This window comes from Tenrec ecaudatus, chromosome 4, assembly GCF_050624435.1.
Source record: "Tenrec ecaudatus isolate mTenEca1 chromosome 4, mTenEca1.hap1, whole genome shotgun sequence".
Lineage (NCBI taxonomy): Eukaryota > Metazoa > Chordata > Mammalia > Afrosoricida > Tenrecidae > Tenrec > Tenrec ecaudatus.
Window position 1 is genome coordinate 100,939,927 of NC_134533.1, and position 27,300 is coordinate 100,967,226.

The 27,300-nt window shown below is 40.8% G+C and overlaps 2 protein-coding genes across 3 annotated transcripts in view; one reads left to right on the forward strand and one right to left on the reverse strand.

Annotated features, from left to right (window-relative positions):
• The window catches only part of PDGFD (platelet derived growth factor D), a 284,897-nt gene that overhangs the window by 135,951 nt on the left and 121,646 nt on the right, over positions 1–27,300 (reverse strand). The window lies entirely within an intron of this gene.
• Positions 22,297–23,469, forward strand: DDI1 (DDI proteasomal shuttling factor 1). The gene has a single exon (XM_075545107.1). It carries the CDS (start codon positions 22,297–22,299, stop codon positions 23,467–23,469), a length of 1,173 nt encoding a protein of 390 aa, XP_075401222.1.

Sequence of the window (27,300 nt, forward strand, 5' to 3'; positions counted from 1 at the left end):
ACAAAGAAAGGGCTGTTCTTCCTTACTCTCATCTCCAGTTCCCAAACCCAACCTCAATGGCATCAGACTGACTCTGAATCGTAACTACATGAGTACAGGGTCGAATTGCCTGTGTGGGTTTCCAGGACTGTAACCAGTCGTTAAAAAAAAACAACCTAGTCATTCTCCCCCAATAGAGCTAGAGTAGCCAACAAACAAACAAAAACAAGAATAGAATAGAATGCACCAAGAGCACAACTTTGTTAATGAAATAAGAATGTTTCCTTATACCTCAAAGCTAAATAGTGGTTTGAGCAGATGAACAACAACAAAAAAAGGAGGAAAAGTAAAATCATATGGACTTGGAATCTTCAGTGACAAACAAGTTCATGTCAAATAAACAAAGAAAGAATGCTTCAAGCCTTAATACATTGAATTAACTATAAATTAATAGAATATATTTAGCATGAGATACATTGAATTATACTTTCTTAGAAAAGTTACAGTGAAATAAAAGTTAATTCGCTTTTCCAGTGTGGACTCAACAGATGTCCTACTCATCTGTTTTCCTCTCAAATCCTAATGGAGAGATCTCATCAGGATATTGTTCAAGATTGACATGTAGACCCAAGAGCCTTAAAGAGAAAATTGAAATAATTCATGTGCTCTCTTTGAACAGATTGATCAAACAGGATTTCTCACCAAATACTTGGTCAGAAGTGTGATCTTACAATGACATATTTTCTGTGACACTAATAAAGAAAGACTTTCCTCCTCCAATTTTATAAGGTTAATTAAAAAAAATACCCAAGTGTGGTGCATATATCTGAACAATAGAAATATTTGGTTAAATGTAAGTGTTTACACACCCATAAATATAACTGGGCATTTTTATTGTTATTAAATTTTCCTGACTATTATGCAGGTAAATCGTTTTATAAAATGAATTTTTCTCCAAAATTGTGTTGGTGTCTAGTTGAGTTAGTAAAACATGAAAGCTATGGAACAACTATTGCCAGAAGGAACAAACCATATACACAAACCTCTGATTTAGCAACTGTAGCCAAACTCTGCGGCTCACTTAATAAATTGGCTAGAGCCATTTTGGGGTTCCCCAGGGTGAAATGTTCCACTTTTTATAGCTTTGTATATAATTAAAATCTGCCGTAACTATGACCTCAAACATCTTCTGGAATAGGCATAATTAAAACCTCGGAATCTCTAGTAAATAACAGCTGCGAGATCAGCAACACACACGACTCCTGAGCAGTGCTTGATTTGTCTTTCGCATCAACAAATGTCTTCGCCCTGATGCATTTGAACTAGAATGTCAGTCATCCTATGTTTCCAGGGAGCTCTTGCTCCCACAAGATTCAATTTTCCTTTAGCAATTAAGGTGAAATTTCTTTCAGCTCACTTAATTCACTCAGCCAAACTTACATAACCGTTGTGGAAGCGCTCCTTCCGACTGGGCCACATTTAGGCGGCATTGCTTTTGAGCACAAGGAAAAAGAGGGCATTGACCGCTCTTATATCCATAGCTCTGACTTAACATTTCAAAAGTTCATTAATGATCCATTCTTAGTAAACCACGTACTTTTTCTTAATACCCAGTCTCAATGTAAGTTTTAAATAATGCAGAATTAAGAAATGTCACGTATACTTTTTAGGAAGCACATGGTGCAGCCATAGAATTAAAATTAAGTAAATATGACCTAGAAATGTGCTACAAAGATGTTTATGTAGCATTTCTCTTCTGACACTGAGCCAGTACTACAGTACTGATGTTCAAGTGGAATGTTATACATTGGTAGAGCCACTGTCCCAGCATGCGTAGGATGAGAGCTTTCCTGTTGTTGTTTTGCTAGAAGCTTTGCTGCTGGCATTTGAAATACCACTCGACTCATCTCTCATGAACACGTCATGAACATGTTACAATGGAGCTTCTAGAATAAGAACTGACTTCTTCAAGACAAGGAAGAAGGAATAAATTATCCACTCCTGAGAAAATAGAAACCTTATGAGCATTGATTTTTCCCACTGGATCCTTAGAACATTGTCTGGGGATCAGGAAGTGTTTCCTCTTGTTATTCTTAGTGACGATGAGTTGGAAACAATTTGCCAGCAACTCTCAACAATAAGGACCCTTGATGCTATAGTAGGTTACTGAACCAACTGTTGTGCTGGAGGACGCTGTGGCTGTTTCCTCTCAGAAAGATTTCTACCCTGGGAAGCAGAAAGGGCCAGTTCTACCTTGTCCTCTAAGGGCACTAGGGCTTGTAATTCATTTGGTGACAGGAGCTTAGGGTTTCTTTCACCAATAAAATCACTATTGGAACTTTCATATTAGATTTAATTTATTTTAGAAACCATTTCCCTGTTATTCTGACTGTTAAATTCATAATGAAATTATAATCACATATTAGTCATTAAAATTTAATATACAACACTGCTAAACTAAGCAAAAGAGATGAACAAAGTTGAGAAGTGTTAATTAATGTTTATATAATTTCAAATTATTCTTCAACATCTTTGATTTTGAGATCCTATTATAAATTTAGGAGCCCTGACAAGGGAACAAGTGATCCAAAATCAGTGGTGAGGAGGGTGTAAGAGGCCTGGATGGGCTTGATCAAGGGCAATGTAACCGAGATGAATAACTGAAACCCAGATGAAGGCTGAGCATGATAGTGAGACAAGAGGAAAGTAAAAGGAAATAGAGGAAAGAACTAGGAGGCAAAGGGCATTTATAGAGGTCTAAATACAGACATGTATAGATGTAAATATATATGATGATGAGGAAATAGATCCATGTGCATATATTTATAGGTTTAGTAATAAGGTAGCAGATGGACATTGGGCCTCCACTCAACTACTCCCTCAATGCAAGTACACTTTGTTCTATTAAACTGGCATTCCATGATGCTCACCTTTCTGACACGCTTGCTGAAGACAAAAGTGGGTACATAAGCAAATGTGGTGAAGAAAGCTGATGGTGCCTGGCTATTAAAAGATATAGCATCTGGGGACTTAAAGGCTTGAAGGTAAACAAGCAGCCATGTAGCTCAGAAGCAACAAAGCCCACATGGAAGAAGCACACCAGCCAGTGCGATCACGAAGTGTTGAACAGATCAGGTATCAGGTATCAAAGAACAATAAATCATATCATTGTGAATGAGGGGGGAGTGTGGAGTGGGGGCCCCAAACCCATCTGTAGGCAACTGGATATCCCCTTACAGAAGGGTCGTGGGGAGGAGACGAGCCAATCAGGGTACAGTGTAGCACCATAGAAACATGCACCTTTCCTCTAGTTTTTTAATGCTTCTGTTTCCCCCCCCCCCCCCACACACACACACTATTATGATCCCAATTCTACCTTACAAATCTGGCTAGACCAGATTTAGTACAGATCAGAACTGGAAACACAGGGAATCCAGGACACATGACCCCTTCAGGACCAGTGGAGAGAGTGCTGATACCGGGAGGTTTGGAAGGAAGATGGGGTAGAAAGGGGGACCGATTATAAGAAATGCATATAACCTCCTCCCTGGGGGATGGACAACAGAAGAGTAGATGAAGGGAGGCCTGAGATAGGGTAAGACGACAAGATAATAATAATTTATAAATTATCAAGGGTTCATGGGGTGGGTGTGAGGAGGGAGAGGAAAAATGAGGAGCTGATACCAAGGGTTCAAGTAGAAAGCAAATATTTTGAGAATGATGATGGCAACAAATGTACAAATGTGCTTGACACAATGGATGGATGGATAGATTATGATAAGAGTTGCACAAACTCCCAATAAAATGATTTAAAAAAATTTGGAGCCCTGTTGGTATAGTGGAGTAGTCCTGGTGGCAGAGTGGTTACACATCAGGCAGCTACACAGGTCAGCAGTTCAAAACCTATAGCTGCTCCTCGGGAGAAAAATGGAACTGTCTACTCCCATAAAAAATTATAGTTTTGGATAGTAACAGGGGCATTTCTACCCCATTAAATAGGGTGCTATGAGATTGAATCGGCGTGATGGCAGGGACGTTTGTTTTGGTTTTAGTGGTGTTAACCCCATAATTACGTATTTGAATCCACTTACTGCTCCATGGGAGAAAGATGAGGCTTTCTATTCCCATAAGGATTTCCAAACATGAAAACCACAGGGCAGTCCCACTTTGCCCTGTGAGAGTGTTCTGAGTCAGCATTTACTTGATGTCAATGACAATAGTTTTATAGCACACCAAATCTAAATATATATTGTATGTGAAACATTAAGTGGGACTTTGAGAAGCAAAGATGATTATATATATATATATATATATATATATATATATATATATATATATATGAAAATCGTGCTTTCTTTGGGACCCTAGTGAACAGAAATCTCCATAAAATACATAATTTTGTATTTAGTGTCAAAGGAGTTTTCACCTAGCCCTATAAATTAACAAAATAGATCACCAAAGGATGAATATCACCAAGTGTAATCCTTAATAACAAATCTGAACAAGATATGGTATGAATAAAATAGAAACAACACTTTAATTCATTAGTTATCATGTTGCTATTTTATTCATATTTCATATGTAAAAGAAGTGGTCAGCATATATGAATTTTCTTCAAAGAGCCACAGTTGACTGAACTGCATAGAAACAACCAGCACTTAGTGTCTCTTCAATGTTTGCTGACATTGTCAAAACAATGAAAGAGACACATAAGGCCTCCGTCAAGAATGTGCATACAAATGACCTATCTGCACATATAAGTGTCAGATCTGTATAATCTCCACTGACGAACTGATTTCAATAAATTGTGTGCAGAATATGGAACAGTTCTTTAGCAAAGTTATATTGCTCCATTTAACTGACTATGATTAAGTAATAGAAAAATAAGTCATCACCATTGAGTTTATCCCAACCCATGGTTTTCCCAATGCAGGTGCTTTAAAAGAAGAAAAAATAAAAAGCTAAGCGAACTTCTCAGTGGTCAACAGTATATCAACATTGAGAGCCTTCTTTAAAATGTACATACATTTATGCACAGAACTATTAGCATTAAACTGTGATTTGAACTACAGTGTAGCCAAAGTTCATGTCCTTAAAAGTTTATGCCAAATTTTCTGCCTATTATATTTTATTATTGACTGAAATGACCAAATATAGAAAACGGTGAGATCTGTCAAGGTACATTTAAATCTGAATGAGCCAATTTAGAGTAATAGCTGAAAACACAATTAAAGAACAGATAGAATAAACAAAGGTCCACACTGACCTTGGACCCTAATCGAGTCACCAAGATTGTGACCAGATGGTGTGAATTGTTTGAGACTAAAATACTTGAACAAAATAAACAGCATACATTGGATGAAGTATGTGCTATTCCACCCTCTCCCCAGCCCACCTTGAAACAAGCAACAAACAAAAACAAACACTAATTCATGGCTTGTTTCTTCTTAGAAGCTGATTCAGAATAAAGGACTAGGGTGTAAACTGTAAAAATCAAACTCACTACCACTGAGTGAATTCTTACTCATAGCAACCCCAAGGGACAGGACAGACAGCTTGCAGCTGGTCTGAGACTGCAACTCTTTACCGCAGTAGAAAGCCTCATCTTTATTCTGCAGAGCGGTTGGGGGTTTCAAAATGTTGACCTTGTAGTTAGAAGCCCACCATGTAACCACTGAACTACCAGGACTTGAGTGCAGCTAGTCCATGCGTGGTGCAAATGTTAATGCACTTGGCCTCTAACCCCTAAAATTGAGGGGCTTACAAGATGCACCTCAGAAGAAAGCGTTAGCAGTCTGCTTGTGAAGTCATCCATTGGAAACCCTATGGAGTAGCATGCACTCTGATATAAAAGGCATGCCGCTATCAGCTATTATCATCTCCACAGCAACTGGCAGGTTTTATTGGAGAGGTCATGCAAGGAAACACACGTGGGAAAGTGGGTACACTGAGACCGGGAAGGAAGCAAGGCTAAGGAGAGTAGTATTGCTTTGGGCCTATGAAGCAGAGTCCCTTCTGAAGAACCGTTCAGATGTACCTCAGAATTGCCTCAGTGAGTGATGGAGATGCTGGGGGATTTACCCACAGGATCCTATCGTTTACTGTTTGAGAGTTACCATTGGTGGTGATATTAAAGCGCCCGAATTTGAGGCTGAGGATGTGTGAGCCTCTCTAGGCTCCAGAAGAAGTTCTCAGACTGAGAAATCATGTCAGAGTTCACACACACAAACACAAAATGCAAGCTCAGAGAAATGAGATGGGAAGAAAGAGGGTCCGTATCACAAGACCATGCTTTTTAGAAATCACTACTGTCTTTCTGAGATATTAGACTGGGCCGTTCAGTTCAGGAGTAGTGCAGCTGATCCATGAGCTCAGCTGATAATTAACAGACTGAACGTTCCCAGCAGGGGTGCCTTGATGAGAGGGAGGGGGACTTGAAGCTCTGCTGGTGAAGCTCAAGGATTGTAGCCTTCAGGAGAGATTACAACTCAGTGTAAAGCAGACCCAGGTCCTCACCACCACGGGACAAGTAGGTAACATGATCAATGGAGAAAAGATTAAAGTTATTTAGGATTTCATTTTGTTTGGTTCCACAATCAGTGCTCATGGAAACAGCAGTCCAGTGATCAACTGCACTAGACATCTTTAAAGTGTTCAAAAGCAAGAAAGTTACTTTGAGGACAGGCAATGATTTTTTCCAATGGTCTCATATGCATGTGAAAAGCAAACCTTGACTCAGGAAGAATCCATGCATTTGAATTGCGGTGGTGGAGAACACTGAAAGCACCACAGACTTCCCATAGAACACACTGATTTGTCTGGGAAGACGTGGTCAGAGCTCCTTACAGGCAATGGTAGAGTGAACAGTCCTTGGAAAAGACATCCTGCTTGATGAGTAGTGGCAGCCAAACAGAAGAAGACCCCCGACAAGAGAAATTGACTCCATGGCTGTACAATGGTCTCAAACATAGCAATTGTGAGGACGGCAGAACACTGAGCGACGGCACTCTCCGTTGTACACAGGGTCCCTAAGAGTTCACGCAGATGGGAAGGCAACTCACAACAACGATCTCTCTCAAAACAAACATTTCTAGGCCCTGGGAACCAGAATAAATTCTTTGGGAACTTGTTTTCCTCTTTTCCACGTTTCTTTTGGATCTGCTCACATCGTTTGGCCATTGGATCATGCTGGTGTCTCCAGATATTTTCAACTTACTTTTGTAAATCACTTCCCATATGAGGGCACACTAAGACACGGGGATTTCTCTGTTGCTCTTGTCATTGCTGCTTTGCTGACCTACATGGATATTGGTGTCACTGTCAGCTCTGGACTTCCACCTGGATGTTTAGGAGAGGAACTTTCTCTGTGAATGTGATGTGATGTGGGTGGATGACACTCAAAGTCCCTTGTACCGTTCTCTTGCCCTATTTTGATTCTGTGCTCCCCTGAAAGGATGGATACGGGCTCTATGTCCATCCATTCCAACCATCACTAACACACTGTCTTTTAAGACAGTATATTCAAAAAAAGATATTGCACGTGAAGCTTCATTGGTGAAAACAACACATTATAATTTGTTTACATTTATTTTTAATTGCTCGACTGAAAAATTCATATCATCTTTATATTTTACTATACTAATTTTTTTGTTGATAATCATCACTGAGTGGATTCCAATTCAGGGCGACCTCATGTATGCAGAGTAGAACTCCTCCGTACTATTTTCCAAGTTGTGAGCTCTCCGATTTCTGTGCTTTGCTTTCTGAAGTGCCTCAGGATGGGTTTGAAATGCCCACCTTTCAGTCAATAGTCAAGCACTTGCTTAGCCACATGTACCTCCCAGGGACTTCATAAATTATACTGTGCACGATTATATACTGAGGTTGTGATCATTTGTCTATTTATTTTAACTAATGAAGTGTCCCAACGAAAACAACTGAAGGCTGTTATTCAGGGATGCTCCATGATTTTTCCTTTGACCACAGGATCCATGATTTCTGTCAAAATCCCTTTTATTTTTAAGCCCTCCTACCGCTCGCTGTCAATTGTCCTGCGAAGGAGTCTCCAAGATGGTAAGCCTCATTGCCTCATGCTTACACTGCCCCTTCCAAATGCCTGTGAGAATGTACCCTAGTGCTTGATCTGTTCGCCTCTGCAATCTGTCCCGATGGTTTGATAAAAGAAGGAAGGAAGGAAGAGATGAAAGAGGCAAGGAGGGGGAAAGAAAGACATTTGAGAAAGTGTTTCTTGGAATGAAGCTCTCTTGGTGTAACCATAGTCCAGGTTACTTACATATTTTGGACATCAAATCAACCGTTCAGTGGCACACATCTAAACAACTACCATTCAATATGGAACATAGTTTTCATACTTAATTATGGTGAATGAATTTTTAAAATTTTTCTTCTGTTTGTCTCCTCAATGATTCTGTACCTTACAAGGAGTGTACATACTTTATATACTACTGTGCCAAGTAGTATAGACATTTTAAGTTTCAGGAATACCTGTAGACTGTTATAGTTGAAGATGACATTAAATAATGTGCTTCACTAGTGCTCATTGAGTTGGTAAGGGACTTACCTTAATTTTATTTTCACTCAATGTTCAATTGATATGTTAAAAGATATCTATATATTTCCTCTAGGATTTATAAATGTCATCCGGTCTTTTTAGTTTTCTAGATTATTAATTAGTGCTTTTACTCATATGAGAAGGAAAATAATTACTTTGGGTTGACACTACTATTTATAAGTAAAATGGAAATTACTCATTGAGTTAGCCTCAAAATCTTATGTGAATGATTAATGATATTATCCCCATTTAACACATGATGATAATGATGCTCCAAGAAATCAATGTTCTGTTCAATGACCCTCAACCTGCAAGGCCTGGAAGCCTCTACACCTAGGAGACCTTTGCCAAACCGGGAGTTGGTTATCCCACTGATCCATATGACTTTATGGCTCCAGTTTATTTGTCTTTGAAATTTTACCCCACCACTAAAGATCTACAACACTGTAATTTTATATAAAAGTAAAACAAAATAATTTGTTCAAATTTTGACCCCGGTCTTTGATGATCCTTGCATTATGTAGCCTTCTCTTTGTCCAGAGGTTAAAGAGGGATTTTTTTTAGCATTTTATTAGGGGCTCATACAACTCTTATCACAATCCATACATATACATACATCAATTATATAAAGCACATCTGTGCATTCTTTGCCTTAATCATTTCAAAGCATTTGCTCTCCACTTAAGCCCTTTGCATCAGGTCCTCTTTTTTTTCTCCCTCCCTCAACACTCCCCCCTCCCTCATGAGCCCTTGATAATTTATAGATTGTTATTTTGTCATATCTTGCCCTATCCGGCGTCTCCCTACACCCCCTTTTCTGTTGTCTGTCCCCCAGGGAGGAGGTCACATGTAGATCCTTGTAATCAGTTCCCCCTTTCCAACCCACTCACCCTCTACTCTCCCAGTATCGCCCCTCACACCCCTGGTCCTGAAGGTATCATCCACCCTGGATTCCCTGTGCCTCCAGCTCCTATATGCACCAGTGTACAACCTCTGCTCTATCCAGACTTGCAAGGTAGAATTCGGATCATGGTAGTGGGGGGGGGGGGAGGAAGCATACAGGATCTGGGGGAAAGCTGTGTTCTTCATCGGTGCTACATCGCACCTTGACTGACTCATCTCCTCCCCTAGACCCCTCTGTGAAGGGATCTCTAGTGGCCGACAAATGGGCTTTGGGTCTCCTCTCTGCACTTCCCTCTTCATTCACTATGGTATTTTTTGTTTGCATGATGCCTTATACTTGATCCCTTTGACACCTCGTGATTGCACAGGCTGGTGTGCTTCTTCCATGTGGGCTTTGTTGCTTCTGAGCTAGATGGATGCTTGTTCACCTTCAAGCCTTTAAGACCCCAGACACTATCTCTTTTGATAGCCGGGCACCATCAGCTTTCTTCACCACATTTGCTAATGCACCCGTTTGTCCTCGGCGATCAAATCATGGAGGTGTGCAGCCAATGATATGATTTTTTTGTTCTTTGATGACTGATAACTGATCCCTTCGGGACCACGTGATCAGACAGGCTGGGTTGTTCTTCCATGTGGGCTATGTTGCTTCTGAGCTAGATGGCCGTTTGTTTATCTTCAAGCCTTTAAGACCCCAGACACTATCTCTTTTGATAGCCGGGCACCATCAGCTTTCTTCACCACAGTTACTTGTTCACCCGCTTTGGCTTCAGCAGTTGTGTCGGGGGGGTGAGCATCACAGAATGCCAGTTTAATAGAAGAAAGTATTCATGCATTGAGGGAGTGCTTGAGTAGAGTTCCAAGGTCCTTCCACCACCTTAATACTAAACCTATAAATATAAACACATAGATCTATTTCCCCATCCTCATATATATATTTGGAGGTACATGTCTTTGTCTAGACCTCTATAAATGCCCTTTGCATCCTAGCTCTTTCCTCTTTTTCCATTGACTTTCCTCCTGCCCCACTATCATGCTCCATCCCCACCTGGGTTACAGGTACACCTCTTCTTTTCGTAACCTTACCCTTGAACATTCCCTACCAGGCCTGCCGTTCCCCCCTCACCACCAATTTGGGTCCCATGTTGTTCTCTTGTCCCTGGGAAGTGGTGTTAAAGAGGGTTTATAGCTTCAAATAACTAATCTCACTGCCCTACTTATAAGAAGTAACTAACTGCGAGCCTATTATATTGAATGTGAATCTTTTTCCTCTAAAGTATCCTGTATAAATCCATTGCCATTGAGTTGCTTCTGATTCCTAGCAATGCAACAGGATGGCATAGAAATGTCCTGTCAGATTTCCAAGGCTGTAAGTCTCGATGCAAGGCAAGCATCACGTCTTTCTTCTGCAGATAAATTGGAGGGTTTCAATCACCAAGCTTTTCTTTGGCAGCTGCACACTTTAACCACTGTCACATCAGAGCTACTATCTTGTAACAGAATGAAGCAATCTTTTAGTATCAACTAGGATGAAAGATTACGGAGTCCTGGTGGTCTAGTGCTTGCAAATCAGGCTGCTAACAGAAAGATCAGCAGGTGGAAACCATCAGCCACTCTGCCAAAGAGAGACCGGCTTTCTACTCCTGTACAGAGCTACAGTCTTGGGAAGCCACAAAAGCAGTTCTACCGTGTCCTGGAGGGCTGCTGTGAGTCAATATCAACTCAATGGCAGTGAGTTCGGTTCTGGAGACTAAAAGAGACTGTTTTAGCTGCAAAGTTGCATACCGTAGGAGAGTGGCTTGACCTAAATGCACAGCAGGTCCAGACCGGCGTTGCGTTGCTGGGTGTTTGGGTTGCAGAGCCATCATGCAGACAGACACCGTTCCTTCCTTCTTTCCTGGTGAAAGCTGCCGTCACCCTGGTTTCCACGCGGACTCACTGCAAAGTTAGGAGGGTTGACCTCACTCCCCTTAAACTTCTCTATCGCAGAGCTCCCGTTTAAACAGCAGAGGCCCTGAACAGCAGAGACCCTGGACAGAGTGGGGCTACTACGCTTTTATTTCAGTAGAACGCCGGTGCAGCTCATGTGACTTAAGTGGTACTTTACGAGTTGTCCTTAGAACATTCGGTCCGGTGTCTCTTAGCCACAGGCATGCAGGCCCACCACAATGCCACATTCTAGATGAGACACACTGCCACAAGAGCATACATTAAAAATAAGTCTGTTCAAAATGAAGGCTTTTAAGTTGCCTTTAAGAGAGACGAAAAGGAAATTCCGATAAACAAAAGACTCAAAGAAAATTCATTGCGGTTGCCTGAGATATTTAGATTTCATTATAGATACAGTTTGTAAGGGGAAAAATACACATCAATAGTCCACCCTTCTTCCTCTACAATATTAGAAAGAGCCCCTGATATTGAAAGCAAGGTTATGTGGTCTGATGGGTTCTAGTCCTCTGGAGGTCCCCAAAGTTAGGCTGTTAATGGTCCGCGAACAAGTAACACTGGGAGCACAGTTTTGCAAGCTGAGTACAAGGGGATTTCAGAAGTACTATGGCAAAGGTACCGGAACAGAGATGGGCATGGAAGTGCCACGGCTCTCAGACTCAAGAGAGTGCCATCAGAGGCATATTCGTTTTCCCAAACCAGCCCAATCAGGAAAGGGATTATGGTCAAATAAAGGATTTACTTGTATCCAGGCTGTTAATTTTTTTTCTGGGAAGACTAGAAGATGAGTTGATTTATCTTTTATTTTGATTTTAAATGAAGCTTTTGTTTATCATGCTTTGTTTTTCATTTTCATGGTTGAGATATAATTAAATTCTATAGACAGATGGGCTTTAGCCATCCATGCTAATTACCATGGTGATCAATTAACTCAGCTGCTGCTTCAAATGGAGAAAGTTACATAAACAACAATCTGGGAATTTTGTCTTTTATAAGACAGTCATAGAAATATCACCTAGCATGCATATAATTCATGCAGATATTTAAATGACTATGTTGTCATGGTACAATAGGGTTTTATATTGGGGACATTTTCAATATCACTCTGTCTTGGTAAAGTAGCATATGTCAATCTACAAAGATAATTGGACCCAAAGTGTCACCATAAATGAAGTAATTTTCTATAAAACAATATGTTAAGGTGTCATGGTTGGGTTTGAACCTTTCAATTAGATGAACACATCACTACTATGTTTCCATGGCTCCTTCTTGTAGCCACCTCCCTCACTGCCATCTAGTCGATTCTGACCCATAGTGACTCCATAGGACAGAGCAGAACTGTCCCCATCAGTTTCTAAGGTGTAAATCTTGACAGGAGCAGAAAGCTTCCTCTTGTTCCTTCAGTTCAGCTGGTGGTTTTGAACTGCTGACCTGTTTCCAACCCAACCTGCAACCCAATAAACCATCGGGGTTCCTGTGTACCACCCCACCGAGACCCAGACCCAACGGAACTCGCTGCCTTTGAGTTGAGGGCGCCTCATAATGGCTGTATTATAGGAGAGGATAGAATTGCCCTGTGAGTTTCTAAGACTGTAACTCTTTATGGAAGTAGAAAGCCCCATCTTTCTCCTGTAGAGCAGCTGGTGGTATTGAACTGCCGACCTTGAAGTTAGCAGCTCAGTACTACCAGGTCTCCTTACCAACTAGACACTCCAAATTTAAGCATGGTTGTGATCAAATCATTCTTCTAGCCCCACCTCAATGGCACTTCCTCTGGTGAGTCCGTCTACTCCTGACTCCCTACCTCACACAGGGAAGGCAACCTTTGTGTCCTCTGAACAATCTTGACATCATATTTGCTCATTCCTCATGACTCTTACTGACTTCCACCACACAAAATTGAAAGTGCAGGTGCCTTCTATTTCCTCTAGCACAGTGGTTCTCAAACTTCCTAACGCCGTGACCCTTTCATACAGTTCCTCACGTGGTGGTGACGCCCCAACCATAAAATTATTTTAGTTGCTACTTCATAACTGTAATTTTGCTACTGTTATGATTCAGACGACCCCTGTGAAAGGGTCCTTTGACCCCCAAAGGGGTCGCAACCCACAGGTTGAGAACCACTGCTCTGGGAGCTCTCCCTTGTGTTAAAAGGAGGAAGCAGACATTTGTTCCTTCTTCTTTGCTCCAAGTCCCTCGGGACCCAGCCTTGCACACAGGAAGTAGTCCTGAAATATTTCTCCAATAACTGACTCACATGCTTATCCCCAAATGGTGGAAAACTTAAACAATTTTGTAAATACTAATCAAGTTTATAACTTGCCCAATACAATACAGTTCTTTTGGGCAATTCATGAGACCAAGAGGCTTCCAAATAATTATGTTACGCTCCACATTATTTCCCGATAGGGTTGATTAGAAGGGGAAGAACAACATGCACAAAAGCATAAAAATAACAAAGAAAATGGAATTAAATCTAAAACAAATACAAATGCTGAGGTTATGGGACCCAGTGGTTTCCTCCCAGCCGCAAGGAGAAGGACGACTGGTAGTGTTAGTTTCTGGTGTAGTTGTTTTCTGTGGACACTTGTAAATGGAGGAGTTCCTGTGTAGTGAGATATGTACATGCTTCCCAGAGATTCGACCATCTCAACCCACTAGTGGAGCGTTGGAAGATAGGTCCAACGGTCTGTTCCCAAAGGTCACAATCTTGAATGAAAAGTTGTACTTTTGTACATACCAGCTTGCCGGGAATCCTCTGAATCGACGCGACAGGAACTAACAACTTGTCTCTCATGGAGACATAGATGGGTATCTCATTTAGATGTTGCGCTGCTAACCACAAGGTCACTTGTTCAAACCTATTGGATGCTCTGAGAGAAAGAAGATGAGGCTGTCTGCTGCCCGGTGAGTATTTATGGTCTCAGAGTCCCTGGGCAGGGTCACTTTGAGTTGGGATCGACTCTGTGGTGATTTTGTTTTGGTGTGATCGTGCTCGACGGAGTCCTTGATGGTGTAAATAGTGAGCGCACTTGACTGCTAAGCAGAGATCGATTTAACATTTGAATCTATCCAAATGCTCTTTGGAAGAAAGGGCAGGCCCTTTATTTCCCTCCCCACGAGAGCCGATGGAAATCCCGTGGAACACAGTTCTCTAACACACATGTAGGCTCTCCAGCCGAGGGGACAAACTTGACAACAACGGATGGCTATCATGACCAAGACTCTAAATTAGGGACTTGGGGGACATTTCTAGGTTGCATAAGATAAAGTGTCAAAAATAAATAAAATAGGAATGCAGGAAATGTACAGATAGTTTTAATGAAACAAGGCAGCATTCTTTCTTTTCAATAATGTTTAAGAAGGATTTAATGAAGTCACTGACTGACTGTATATACTCGAGTATGAGCTGAGTTTGTTCAGCACATTTTTAATGCTGAAAAAGTCTCCCAGTTTTTGTGGTAAAATTAGGTGCCTTGGCTTATACTCGAGTCTATACTGTATATAGAAATTCCTTTGCATTGTTCTTTAATGCACATGATTAGACTTGGAGGCTAAGGAAAATGCTCAGAATCATGACTTTTCTATCTAGAAGAAATCCTGGTTTGCTACCAGCTAGACAAGAGTGCAAGCCTACCAAGGCTTTGCAGAAACAAACAAACAAACAAAACACAAACAGTGAGGCTATCTGCTCCCACAAAGATGAATAGCTTCCGAAACCCTCTACAGGGTTTTGATGAGTCAGAAACAAGTCGAGGGAAGGGGGTTTGTCTTGGTTTGGGGTGGTAGGAGAGATAGGGAACAGGACGTTTGGGAATACTTTGTTATTGGATGATAACTATGAGATGATTAAAAGCAATGATGACTTCATATAGATGCTAAATTAATGCTAAAGATAGGAAAGTATAATTTAACTTAATAACAGAGTCCATTGCTATTTCTGACATGTAGTGATAGATGATTTTAAAAATGTTTATCATAAGTCAGTAGAAAATTTAAAAAAACAATAACACAACAAAAATGATTTGAATGACGTTCTGATTCACAATGAAATTCAAAATTGCACTCACTGTTGATGGCATAGTTATTTGCCACGTAGCTGGAACAGGAAGCTTTAGACCTTATTTTCCTAACATGCACTGAAAGCTAAGAAATGTGAAATGCCAACCCTTTGAGTAAAATCACCATTCAAAAACTGGCTGCGATACCTTTATTTAATCTGTAAATATTTTCTCGCTAATGATACAAAAAAAAATAAAGCCACCCCAAAACATCACTGCCATCTTAACGACCCTTTAGGGCAGAGCAGAGCTGTCCTTGTGGAATTTCAAGACTGTAAATCTTTCTGTAAATCTTTCCAGGAGTAGACCCCTTCATCTTCCTCACAGGGAGTGGCTGGTGAGTTTGATCTGTCCACTATTCAGTTTGCACCCAAACGTGTTAACGACCATGCCACCAAGGACGCTTCAAATTTCCAGGAACAATGTGGATCATACCTTTCTTATTATGTGATCTGATGGTGGGAGAGACCACAGTGTATAAAATCAAAAGAGACAATTTTAAAAAGAAGGAAATTCATACAAGATCACACATATACCTATCCTGGAAGCATACGTTTTGAAAAATCCAAAAGTTATATTTTGTTGTTTTAAACATGAAATTTGCAGCTGAAAATGAATCTTTTCATGCTGTGTTAAAACTCATCATGTATAATGAAAGCAGTAAATAACGAATAAATAAATGAAAAGTCCCATGATAAAATGCTCTGCTGCAAAATGATATGATCGTTTAATTGCCTTTTCTAAGTAATTAAAAACATATCTTGACTGACTGTGAATGCTCACTTCCTCTGTCTCTCTTTCTTGTATGTGTGTGTGTGTGTGTGTGTGTGTGTGTGTTTGCATTCTATCCACACCTATTTCCATATAATAAAGAAAAAAGTACTAGCTGAGTTCCCTAGGGACGGCTGGAGACTGAATTCTCTGGCCCCATGTGTGTCCTCAATAATGTCTCCTCACTTATTTATTCCCTTAACATCATCCATCAGGAGGCTTACCCTTTACATATGAACAATGCCAAATCTATTTTACATGGGAAAGTTTTCAACCACACAAAGAAAAATTATTAACGTTGTAAGAATAAACTTTCTTTAACTTTTTAGCTATGAAGTAACTAGCTGATGGAATAAGTCGTAGCCATTCATGATCGTTCTGGTATAGTCTACTGCATTATTATAAGGCAAATAAAGGAACAGCGAGAAAATTAGTTGTTTACTTTAGGATACAGCTTTGAAGATCCCGCTGCTTTTCTAGATTAAATTTAAAATCTTTGCTGCTGATTTAACTAGCTTAATAAATGTCAATTGCACCTTATTTTGAAAGAAACACTAGGCATATATTTAAAGGAAGGAACCACATACCACAAGAGAATGTTTACTAAATTTTATTTATTGCATATGTTACATAATGACCTTTCTCAGCTATTTTATTTTTCACAGAAAAGACATTTTATTTTTTGCTTTGTAAAGCAACATTGTTGTTGGTGGTGGTTTCAGTGAGTCAGTTCTCAATTACTTCCCAGTACTGAACCATTCTTACATTTATTGCTATATTTGAGTAGTTATTCTGTCAATATGTTTCATGGATGTGTTAGACAGGGTTCTCTAGAGAAACAAAACCAGGACACTTACTGTTTGATAGATAGATAGAGTACAAAGGAATCTAACAGCTAATTAGCCCACACAGCAGTACAGAGGGCTCAGTCTAACTCACTTCCGTGGAACAGTTAATATACTGGAAGTCCTTCAACTCACAACGGTTGGGTCCAAGGTCAAGGGAGCAGACATTTGAGTGTTCTATAGAGCAATACAGGCAGACTAGCCACAGGCAGGGAAATAGCAGGGCAGGTTATCAACAGCCAGCCAGATGACAGGATCTGACAGTTCCAAGCTCAAGCAATTTATACACCAGCATCGAGGCGAAGCGGGTCCAAAGGAATCTCAAGCTCTAGCAACACGATTCACGGGTTTGGTGTCCTACAGGTAGTGCATCTTGCATGTTAGGCAGAGAACTAGCTAAGGCAGCTGCACGCTGGTCTGATCACCAGAGAGTAAGAGAGAGTCAGGCACAGCCGTTATCTCTTTGCCCTCCAATCAAACTATGACCTTATTAATCCCACATGTTCCTATTGGCCAGGCTGGTACAATAAACCTACCTAATGCTTACCCATTAACTTTAAAACCATGATGCTTCCAGGCAATGGTCCCTCCAAATAGCTTGGCCAAAGTAAGGTAGCCTTGCCCATCTTGACTCCAAAATATTTCCTGACTATTCTTCTACAACAGCACTCTGTTCTTCTGGCAGCCCATGTTATATTCAATATTCTTCACCAACATCATAATTCAAGTCCGTCATTTCTTCTTTGATCTTCCTTATTCATTATACTAGTAAAGCGATAGGCAGCACTTAAACTTCAATGGAATCTACTAAGCACCAGCAATTAGCTGAATTCTCATCCCCCACCCGCCCTGCATTAAGCTTTAGAAGAAGGCAAATTATAAAGGTATTCTTGTGGATTAACTCCAAAAGAATACCTCTGAGGTATTTACTTGGCCAGCATGAAATCAGAGCCATCTCTTCTATTTTATGGGGTGTTTATTGTATACAATGAGAATTGATTTTCTGAGAGATCGCCCTGAGACCCTGCAGGCATCTCACTTTTCAAAGAAAGCTTCAATTATGTGCCTATATTATATCTACTAAGGAAGAAAAATAAAGGAATATACTTCACAAAGAACTCCTCAAGAAAAATAGGAATAATCTTGAGTTACTTGGATTATTAGACCTGCATAATTCAGATCACCCATTTACCCATTTTTTAGCCATCGGTGCAATAAGGATTTGTGGTATAAACAACCTTTATGAAGAGAGTATTTCTTTATACAGTCCAAACCTACAGCAGGCAGACCCCATGTTAAGTAAAATAAATCTTCCAATGGAGGAAAATCCAAATATTTCTAGTAGCACAATTACTATGAAATCATATGACTGCATCCTGTTAAAGGTGGAAACTTGTGAGCCCCCCCAAAAAACCCAAAGCAGCCTCATAAAATTACAACTGTCACAGGTTTTACCACATCTTTTCCAGTAGTCCCAACTTTTTAATAGAAGCATAAGAAATGTTTTGCTACATTTTTGAAGTAAGAGCATTACACATTGGACAACTGAGTCACCAACGTCACTTTCATTAGACGCAGTCAAGTGATTTGGGTCTCCTTGTGATTCAACATTTAGCGCCGGTAAAATGGAAGAATGATGGAAGAAAAAGTATGAGATTGCCCCCAGGAAATTGCATCTGTATTTTCAGATGTCACGGTATTTGACAATAAGAGGCATAAGCATTGGGTGGGTTGAAGGTCTAAAGGACGAGGAGGCTCCCTCGCAGCCATGACACCCTGTGATCCTCAGCATGGCAACAGTGAGTTAATTGGCCAGATATGCTTTTCTGCTTTCTCTGTTGTCCTCCAAGTGAAGGGTCAAATTGTGAAAAAAGCACATAGGTGCAAAGGGTGCCATCAAAAGTGTGTAATTACTATAAAATAATAAGACTATTCCCTAAAGTTCCATTATGTTCAGTAGCAAGGTGATGCTAATATTAAAGGAAAATGCTCGTTATTTTTATGTGAGCTTTGAATTAATCTATTTAAAAACAACATACTTTCAGAGCTCCTTAATGATGGATCCTTAAGATTGTAAGGGCAACTTGCTCAAAACTTCTGGAGGCCAACAAAGCAGCACTGGATTCGATTATCACTGGCATTTCACCTATTGTTTAGTTTAGAGATTTTCATGTGATATCACTTATAGCAAACCTGTTTCCAAGCTCAAGAGAAACCTTTGTGGATCTCTGCTATCACGATGCCAAGAAATTTAAGAACTTACTCTGACTGGGTGGAAGGGCACTTCTGCTGCGCAGGACCTCTTTAAAGGATGTAAAGAGCAAGGAAGTCACTTTGAGGATGAAGGGGCGCCTGACTCAAGCGTTAGCAATTTCAGTCACCTCGTGTGCATGTGAGAGCTGGACAATGGATGGAGAAGACAGGAGATCGATGCATTGATTTACAGTGTTGGGGAAGAATGCCGGAAGTACTCTAGACTGCCAGAAGGACAAACCAATCTGTCTTGAAAGAAGTAGAGCCAGAAAGTTCCTTAGAAGCAAGGACAACAGGACAGCCTCCTGTCCTTTGCACATGTTACGATGAGACAAGGCCTTGGAGAAGCACATCATGCTCGCTTGGGAAAGCAGAGTGGCTTTATAAACGAAGAAGACACTCAGGGAGATGGGTTGACATGGTGGCTGTAACAATGGCCTCAAACTGGAACAAGAATTTGGAGGATGGAGCAGAACAGGGCAGTGTTTGGTGACCCTTGAGCACAGTCAGGGTTGCTAAGAGGAAGCACCCGCTAGACAGCACCTAACAACCACCTCAAAAGGCTGTTCAGCTCTAAGCATCATAAAAAAGCAAAACACTCACAATTTTCTGAAGGAAAATTACAGTGATGAATTTCCCTCAGATTGCACAAAATCCTCATATCATAAAGTGTTGCCTTTTCAGTTAATGACTCAGAATCCAGCCATATGGTCCTTGGCAGGTTTTCTTTGTTTTTCCACCTCAATTCTGACCTACTTAGCAGCCTCTCATCTTTCTAAGCCTCACTTTTCCAGGAAGCCTCTCCTGTCTAACACCCTTTACCATCTCTTTCATTTGCTTTCTTGCTATTAAAATTGCTCCCTCACTGTGCTCATTTCTACTGTGTCTGACGCCCAAAGTTTCCAAGTGCTTACGTGTGTGTGTGTGTGTGTGTGTTTTGCCTTTTTGAGATTGTGAGTTCCTTTAAGGGAAGAGCCCGTGTTTATAATATTCCTGACTGCAAACTTAGCATATACTAAGAGGATGTTGGGTCAATATTTCTAAAATAAACAAATAGGAGTATGAAAACCATACTCATAATTAGATAATTAGAGCAATGAGTGAGACAGCTTCTTCTCCCTGTTAAACAAGAGAAACAGGAGCAAGGGGGAAAATATCTCTAAAATGATGATGTCTCCTCTTCTGATTGATGATGGGACTTCTCTGGAATAAACAAACAAACAAAAAACAAAACTTGAAATAAAGAAAGGAAATGAGGCAAACGATGCTGACTTCCCTGTGTTCCATCAGCAATTGCACCTGGGAGGACTGCGTCAGGAAAAACAAAACAAAAATGCTCCCCTCCCCCTTTAAATGTAGAGAAAATTAAGTGATACTCATGGAATTCTATCTGATCACCAATTTTTCTGAGGTTCCACTCCCATATGAATGAGGGGTGCACTGTGCTCTAGGGTCAGAATCATATTTGGATCTCAGCATGGTATTCATAAATCCATGTAATGCAGAATTAAAGTGAATTTTCTCATCACAAAGGGCCATCTCACTGGTATGTTAGAGACTGCACCTATTTCAAACCAGAAACGAAACCAATTTCCCTGAGTCGATTCTGATGTAAAGGGAGAACTCATATATCTGTGTAGAACAGTGTTCAATGAGGTTTCCAATGTCTCATTTTTTCCCCCTGAAGTACATCACCAGGTCTCTTTGGAAGGAGCCTCTGGATGAACTTACACTGCCTACTTTTCAGTTAGCACACAAGTGCATTAAGTGTCTGTACCTCCTATCGACTTTCTCACCAGTTTTGTTTTTTGAGACCCTCTACTGTCCATATTATTTGCTTCTTTTATGTGCTCACACCCAGTGGGTCAATGTCTTCTGCTCATTTTGCTTAAGAAAAAATTGCGTATCCAACAATTTCAGTCTTTCTTAGGCCTTTTGGAAAGTAGCAACAATTCTACCTTTGAGCTATTATTAAGGACACCTCCTAAATGGGTCTTCTGACTCCACTCGCCCCTCTATATGGCATTAGAAGGTCTTCCTTGGGTACATTAAGAACATTAACCAAACAAAACTAACCATAAGTGTCTTTACATTGTTTCCTTCTCATCTCTGTTTTTTGTGGGCATAGAGGAGATTCTTGCTTATTGATGACATGTAAACCCCTTGGATTTATTCAATATAGGCGCAAATTCAAATCCATGTACAAATCCCTCTTATTAAATTGAATGTTTTCTTTTTCTGCCATGAGTTCTTGCTTTTCTAAATGATTCTTTTTGTCTAGACCGATGCTCACCAATTTTCAGTGCGCAATGGTTAACTTCACCACCCAGCTTGAATATCCTTTTGAGAGAAAACACAATTTGTCATTTTATTCTATTTCATTTTGTTTTAGCAACATGGCCATATATATGTAAAAATACTTGACCAGCCTTCTGATCCTTTACCCATCAATCCATCCCTGGTATGTGAGACTGTAAGAGCAGGCATCAACTCTGACTTATTTTTCCTGTTAAGAGCATACCAGAACACTTCTCATATAGAAAACAAAAAAGGGAACCAGTAAAAGTACATGACATTTAAAAATGAACAAAACGAGGGTTGGCATGGTGCTTTGGAAAAAAGTTTTGGAAAGAATCGTCCCCCTTTCATTGCATCCATTGGCTTTGAACGGGTGGCCTTAGAACCCACCGGACGTAAGCAATTGTGTTTCTACGGAAGCAGACAATCTGAGTTCCAAAGCACATACCTACACATGAACTTCGGAACACAGCAAGGGACTTCCACACTCCATGGGCCCCAGAAGCAAGCACTACAGCTGGGTGGGAGTGGACCTCTTGGGGAGCTGAATGAACCCGAGCCAGCGTCAAGCCTTGAGAAGCAGAGGCTCAGAAACCAGAAACCATCTCTGGTCAGCAAGTGAACCATCCAATGTCATCTGCTCACCTGGCCCTCCTGGGCCCAGGCCATGCTGATCACTGTGTACTGTGTGCGGAGGGACCTCTCCGAAGTCACCTTCTCTCTCCAAGTCAGTCCTGATTTTGAGCTTTACAACTTCCGGGTACTTTGTGAACTTGAGTCTGGCATTCCTTTGGAGGAGACTCAAATCATCTTCACCGAGCGACTCCTCGCTGATGACCATTGCTCCTTGGGGTCCTATGGCCTCAAAGATGGTGATGTTGTAGTCTTACTTCAGAAGGAGAATACAGGGTCTCGACCTCCAGGCCGAACATCCAGCCAGCCTCAGCTAGATTTAAGTGGGGTGGCCGTACCTGGAACATCCAGCTCCCGCCAACAGCAATACCATCAACAGCAACGTGCACAAATAGCGCATCAGGCCCGCCTGGCTTCTGGAGAGAAGATGGCGTCTTCTCAAGGTCTGGACAGTCCAGCCTTGATCCGGAGCATGCTGCTGTCCAATCCCCATGATCTGTCCCTGCTGAAGGAGCGCAACCCTCGCTTGGCAGAAGCTCTGCTCAGTGGGAATCTTGAGACCTTTTCTCAGGTGCTGATGGAACAGCAGAGGGAGAGGGCGCTGAAAGAGCAAGAGAGGATTCGCCTCTACGCTGCTGACCCGTTTGACCTGGAAGCTCAGGCCAGAATAGAAGAAGAAATCCGCCAGCAGAACATCGAGGAAAACATGAACATAGCTATGGAAGAAGCGCCGGAAAGTTTTGGACAGGTTGCAATGCTTTATATTAACTGCAAAGTGAACGGGTATCCTTTGAAGGCTTTTGTTGACTCGGGCGCACAGATGACAATAATGAGCCAAGCTTGTGCCGAGAAATGTAACATAATACGGCTGGTCGACCGACGATGGGCGGGCATTGCTAAAGGAGTGGGCACCCAGAGGATTATTGGCCGCATCCATCTAGCTCAGATTCAGATCGAAGGTGATTTCTTACAATGCTCTTTCTGTATATTGGAGGAGCAGCCCATGGACATGCTGCTAGGACTCGATATGCTTCGAAGACACCAGTGCTCCATCGACTTAAAGAGAAACGTGCTGGTGATCGGCACCACGGGCACGCAGACTTTCTTTCTTCCTGAGGGCGATTTGCCCTCGTGTGCTAAGTTAGTAAGTAATTCAGGGCATGATGAGTCTTCCAACAAGGAAGTTGCAGGTTGTTTTAAACACTAGGTCCTAGGTTAAGGGGAGAAAAAGCATTGAGGCAGGTTGTGAATGTATCACCGCTCTCCAGGTCCCAGAAGAAGTGAGCTAACAGCAATATAATCATTAAAAACATCAGTAACAACGACTCTTGGCATGGTCATTAAGTTTTGGGATCTGTAACTTTGTGAAATTCAGTTGTTGTTCTCGGCCCTTCCTTCCATTTCCTTTACTCGGAGATCATTGCAATTCTTTGGGGGAAAGTTCTGGAGGCTCCAGCTAGTTTCTAAACAACACCCAAGAGAAACCAATCCCTTCCTTTAAAAGACACCATCCCAGTGCATTAGAGAGTTGTCACTGTTAGTTGTCATCAAGTATCTTCCAGGTCATAGTGGCCCAACGGGGAACAGAACAAAACACTACCAGATCCTTAGCCATCCTCGCAATTATTAATGTTTGTGCCCATTGTTTTAGGCACTGTGTCAACCCATTTTATTGAGTCTTCCTTGTTTTCACTGATCCTCCACTTGACCAGGCATGATGTCCTTTCCAGGGTCATGTCCCTTTAATGCGTCCACAATACATGAGACAGATCGTCACCATCCTTGCTTTGAATGAGCCTGCTGGCTACACTTCTTCTAAGACAGATTTGTTTCGTCTTCCGGTAGTTCATGGTCATTTCAATATTCTTCACGCACACCACAACTCTAATGCACCACTTCTTCTTTGTTCTTCCTTATTCGGTAAAGCGTAGCTTGTCTGAACTAGCTGCTATTCTGTAGGGTCCCATGGAAACTAAATGGCTGCGCATGCCATAAGGCATCTAAGCAAAGCTCTTCCATATCTCTTATAATGATTGTTTGTATTGAGAGAAATCTGTTTCATTTCTCAGAATTTGTTTTCTTGTGAAAGGTATTCAATTATACATTTGAGTTATTAATTTTTGTGACTGTGATCTGGATAGCATAAAGGGAAATTTCTTCCTATTTTACATATGTTTCCACTGAAGACTGTCAATACCACAGCATGTTGAGTTTTGCCATATTTGAGATTTCTATTCACTTACTTTTTCCCCTTATATACAATCCCCCTGCCAAAAAAAAACCCCAAAACCTGGCTGTAAAATGAAGGCAATAATTTAGGTTTTATTCTCAAACCATTTGTGGGAAGCTGTTATTTACATAGTGTTGGAAATTTGGTGGTGGTGGTGGTGGCACAGTGAGCCGCAGTGGTCCAAGCGTCCAAAGCTCATTCTAGCTCAATTTCCTTAAAAAAAAAAACCCAACTAACCAACCAACCAAAAACCCTACTTCGTATATTAAATTGTTATGTAAGAGTTTTAAACAAGCAGTTTAAGTGCTAAAATAATACTTGAGAACATCTGAATCAGAAGAAATCTAATGCCTCTTTCATCTCCATTTTAATAGGCTACTACTGATGGTGGGAAATGAAGGATCCTAGACTTCATTGAAATTATGGTTAATGCACTCCAGAGAAAAGGCCTGCTTGAGCCCATCACACTCAGGACACATGATTCAGGGCCATAATTCATTCAGACTGGTATTAGAAACAAGCGTGGATTCAGAGCCAAGATATTTATGTTCTCATAAGCCAAGTAAACCAGATGCATTGTTGTTGAGTCGTTCCCAGTTCACACTAACCCATAATTCCAAGCAGGTCTGCCCCATGTGGTGTCCAAGGTGGCAACCTGTAGAGAAGTGCATTGCCACGTCTCTCTCTAGTGGAGTGGCTGGTAGTTGGGACCCCCTGGGTTTTCAGTTAGCAGCTAATTCCTTAGTCACCAAGGTCCCTTGTGTGTCTGCGCAGCTCTGTATCAGGTTCGGTTTACGTATTATAGAACTCATATTCCTCATGTGTAAATTCTCTGTGAGGATAAGTCATGTTCATTTTCTAAAAGTAGATTAGGATACATATATCCTTTAAATTATTTCAGCTACTTTCCCAAGGATGTGGAAGTATTACCAATGGCTTATTTTTAAAAAGTCTCTATAATTATATCTTTTTTGTGGCTTCCTTCTGAGTGAGACTTATTACTTTCCTTCTAAAGAGTCACCTATTTCCCCTCTAGCTGCACTCAGTTCACATCCCAGTTTTCCTCTTCCTTTGAGGTCTAATCCTTATGATTAAATTCCTTAACCTAGTCTACCCTTTCACCACCGCTTACATCCTGCACAACTGCTCAAAAGGACCCAATGGATAGATTCCTACTTTCGTTTCTAATAAACTATTCAGGAATAATGCAATTAACATCTAAAGGGAAAAAATCAGAGTAAAGTCAAAGGTAAGGCAAATGTCTATGGATTTATAAGACCTGACCTGGTGAAAATATGTACAACATTGACAGTTTCTCTGTTGTCAGCTTTAAGGTCTATATTTAACACACACCCCACCACAGACACACACACAAGGCCCAAAGAACAATTTTCAGGTCATATGAAAATATAAGATTGCTTAAGAACCAGCAAATAAAAATTTAGTATGTAGCCTATTAAAATGTTTGGCATGCAAAAGCTAGTCAAAATATTACAGAAGTTTGAAGCTAAAAGACAACAAAGGTGGGGTGGTGGTGAGAATCACATCACTGTGAATGAGGGGAGTGAGTGATGGGGACACAATGCCTATCTGTAAACAGCTGGACATCCCTTGCAGAGGAGTAGTGGGGAGGAGATGAGTCACCCAGGATTCAGTGTAGCAACAATGAAACTAAAAACCTTCCTCTAGTTCCTGAACGCTTCCTCCCCTTCCAATTATCATGACCCCTATTCTACCTTGCAGACCTGGTTATACCAGAGGATGTACAGCAGGGATCTGGAAACACAGGGAATCTAGGACAGACGAACCCCTCAACACCCGCGGTAGGAGTGGCGACACCAGGAGGGAGGGGGGTGTAGAAAGAGAGAACCGATCTTGGAGATCTATGTGTGACCTCCTCTCTGGGAGATGGGCAATGGGGAGGTGGGTGAGGGGAGACGCCGGGGAGTGTAAGATAAGATATAATAATTATTTATAAACTATCAAGGGACCAGGGGGAAGGGGGGAGTGGGGAGGGAGGAGGAAGGGGTAAAAAAGGGAAACCGAGCTGATTCCAGGAACCCAAGTGGAAGGTGAATTTTGAGAATGATGAGGGCAACAAATGTATAAGGGTGCTTTGCTCAATTGATGTATGTATGGATTGTGATAAGAGTTGTATGAGCCCCAATAAAAAGATTTATTAATTAAAAAAATAAAGATAGTTATCAATGTTATTTACTCTAACCATGCTAACCTTGATCTACCTCAATCTTATCATTGGTAACAAGCTCATATTATTATGAAATATCGATGTAAATTCTTCTAATGATACGGCCTGTCTTTCTAAGGCAGCTGTGCCGTTTCGGAATACGTAGTAGGAAAAATCCTTTGGTTTTTATTTGGAATTCAAGTCTATTTTAAACTTTCACTAAATTGGTCTTACATCTTCCTTTTGCTAAGAGCACATTTAATCTTTGTGGATTAAATGGATCTACTTAATAAATGACATCAGTGTCATCTTAAATATTCTCCTTTGTGAGCTTTCACAAGATTATTTGACTGTTTTCATAGGCCAAGCTTGGAGCCTACTAAGAATTTCATCATGTTCTCTGGACATATTCCAGCTTCTATAAATATCACTTTATTGAATTGATTTGTAAGTTAAAAACACTTTCATTGAATTGAAAAGCAATGACCTCAAAGAAAAATCAATCAGTAAAGTAAATTAATTGAACGTTGCCCTTATTGATTAATTTTTTAAAAAAATATCATGCTCTCTCAATTTAGAAACTATTTTAAAAATTAGTTTCATGGGATTTAAAGTCTTCA